The sequence below is a fragment of the Temnothorax curvispinosus genome, unplaced genomic scaffold (genome assembly GCF_003070985.1).
Source record: "Temnothorax curvispinosus isolate PA1 unplaced genomic scaffold, ASM307098v1 QBEX01001243.1, whole genome shotgun sequence".
In the NCBI taxonomy this organism is placed as follows: domain Eukaryota; kingdom Metazoa; phylum Arthropoda; class Insecta; order Hymenoptera; family Formicidae; genus Temnothorax; species Temnothorax curvispinosus.
In genome coordinates this window covers 1-2,983 of record NW_020211023.1, presented here as the reverse complement: position 1 = coordinate 2,983, position 2,983 = coordinate 1, and the positions used below count along the sequence as shown (strand labels likewise).

General features: G+C 60.0%; 1 protein-coding gene across 1 annotated transcript; it reads left to right on the top strand.

The window, feature by feature from the left end:
• Positions 1-519: 519 nt before the first annotated feature.
• Positions 520-2,652, top strand: LOC112461566. Its single transcript, XM_025026854.1, has one exon. The coding sequence runs from the start codon at positions 520-522 to the stop codon at positions 2,650-2,652; it is 2,133 nt and encodes a 710-aa protein (XP_024882622.1).
• The last annotated feature ends 331 nt before the right edge of the window (positions 2,653-2,983 follow it).

Genomic DNA, 2,983 nt, shown 5'->3' with positions numbered 1-2,983 from the left:
GGCTTCCCGCTCAAGAAGTGGTCGGCGAACGAGGCGTCGATACTCGACGAGGTCCCTCCTGAGGATCGCCTTCAACGCGAGCCCCGGTGGTGGCTGCCGGGAGAGAGCCACTTGACCCTCGGGCTGCGTTGGCATCCACGCGAAGACCAGTTCGCCTACTCGACGCAACTGACCCAACTGGAGGCTATTACGAAGCGGTCGGTCTTATCTTTAGCCGCTCGGCTATTCGATCCGCTGGGGTGGCTCGCCCCCACTACCGTATTAGCTAAAATCTTGTTTCAGTCCACCTGGTTGCTGGGATTGGATTGGGACACGCAGCTCCCTGACACCGACGTCCGACGATGGCTCGAATTCCAGGCCGGACTGCCTCTACTGGATACGATCCGAGTGCCCCGATGGCTGGAGAGAGTGAGTCCCGATTGCGCACATTACAAATCGGACACAGCAATATTTCTCGATCGGACACGGTGTCGATTGCACACGGTGCCGATCGGGAAATATTGTCGTGTCCGATTTGTAATGTGCGCAATCGGGACAATCCCGCTGGAGAGCGATCAAGAAGGTGTTAAGCGCGAACTGCACGGATTCGCCGACGCCTCGGAAAAGGCGTACGCAGCGGTGGTCTACCTGCGGACCGAAAGCTCGAGCGGCGAAGTAGTCGTGAGCCTCGTGACGGCGAAAACCAAAGTCGCTCCTTTGAAGCAGGTCAGTCTTGCACGGCTGGAGCTAAACGCTGCCGCCTTACTCGTCCGACTCGCCAATCATGCTCGGCGGGTCCTCAAGATAGAAGAGGATCCGACCCATCTGTGGACTGATGCGACCGTAGTGCTGGGCTGGATTCGAGGTCACCCTGCTTCCTGGAAGACATACGTGGCAAACAGAGTGAGTGAGATTCAGCTCACTCTCCCTGACGCCTATTGGCATCACGTCCCCGGGCGTAAAAACCCCGCCGACTGCGCGTCCCGAGGCCTCTTACCAAGGGAACTCGTGGAGCACCCGCTCTGGTGGCAGGGCCCGGCGTGGCTCCGAACTAAAACCGGCCCGTGGTCCGCTCCCTTGAACGACGAAGTACCAGTCGACCTCCCGGAACGGCGCTCTCACATACATGCCGGAGCGGCCGCTACGGAGGAGCCCGAGCTGCTGACGAGGTACTCATCCCTGACGAGCTTGGCGCGGACGACGGCTTGGTGCCGTCGTTGGCTGCGGTGCCTGCGGGTGAGGCGGACTGCCCACAGGGAACAGCCCGATGCCTCCGCTGGGCTCATACTAACACGCGAGGAGCTCAACGACGCCATAATGGGTTGGATCGGCTTGGTTCAATCCACTCATTTCAGGGGGGAAGCGACGGCCTTCAGAAAGAACGCTCCGCTGCCGGCGCGCAGTTCCATCGCCTCGCTGAGCCCCTTCCTGGACGAGCGAGGCCTGCTCCGCGTCGGCGGTAGACTCAAGAACGCCATGCTTGTCTATGACGCTAGGCACCCTATGATCTTGCCGGGACCGTCACGATTAACGAGGCTTATCGTGGAGGCGTGCCATCGGCGGACATTGCACGGAGGAGTGCAGACGACCCTCGGGGCCCTTCGTCAGGAGTACTGGGTCCCTCGCGGTCGTACATTGGTGAAAGGGTGTATTCGGCGTTGCGTGACGTGCGTGCGATGGCGGGCGGCCTCTCCGCAGCCTCTCATGGGAAGCCTCCCTGGTCCAAGGGTTACTCCCGCTCGGCCATTCTTGAACACCGGAGTCGACTACGCCGGGCCGGTGTGGCTGAGGACCTCCAAGGGACGGGGACAGCGGGCCTCTAAAGCATTTATCGTTGTATTTGTATGTCTGTGTTCTAGAGCGGTACACCTCGACGTGGCTACGGACTACACCGCCGACGCCTTCCTGGCTGCGCTGCGCCGCTTCGTTTCCCGCCGAGGTCTATGCCAGACGTTGTACAGCGACCGCGGCACAAATTTTGTCGGTGCCGACGCACAATTGCGCGATCTATTCTCCGCAAGTGGCCAGGAGGGCCGACGCATCGCCGAGCGCGTTGCTGAGGAGAGGATAGCGTGGCGCTTCAATCCCCCCGCTGCGCCCAACTTTGGCGGCATCTGGGAGGCGGCCGTCAAGTCGACCAAGCATCACTTGCGGCGAGTGATCGGCGAGGCGACTCTCACCTACGAAAAGATGGCTACGTTATTATCTCAGGTAGAGGCGTGCCTGAATTTACGTCCCCTGCAGGCCCTGACAGACGACCCTGAGGACCTCAGCCCGCTCACTCCCGGCCACTTCCTCATAGGTTCGGCCATCAGCGCCGTACCGGAGCCGTCGTTGACGGAGGAGAGAACGACTCGTTTGTCCCGCTGGCAACAAGTCCAGCAGATGCGGGACCATTTCTGGGCGCGATGGTCTAAGGAGTACCTCCAGACGCTTGCTCATCGCCCGAAATGGCTCAAGGCCGACCTGGAGGTGCGAGCAGGCCGCTTGTGCCTCGTAAGAAGCGAGACGACGCCCCCGACCAAGTGGCCCCTCGCTCGGATTGAGGAGCTACTCCCGGGCGACGACGGACAGGTTCGCGTCGTCAAAGTTCGAACGGCGGCATCGATACTCACACGGCCTGTGAGCAAACTCGTCCTCCCGGACTGCGACGCACCGGGAAGCGAGGAGTAATCGCGAAAATCGTCATCTCCTTATCGCGTCGTGCGCAAATTAGAGAATCAATTAAATATCATCGTAGGTTGCACCATACGAGGCGGGCGGAATGTTCGCGATCGAACCGTAATCCCCCGTGAATAATCGCGAGGAGAATTATCGCTTAAGCCCAGCATTGTTTCGGGAACAACCGCCGTTATTCCAAGAACCTTCGAGAAGCCGAGAAACGAACGCTTGTTTTTCCTCGCGTGCTCGCTCTATTCCCTTTGTCTCATCGCGCGACGTAAACATTGGAGACGGAGCTCCTGACCTCGGCGAGAACAGCTGATCGGTTGCCGACTCCGAAATT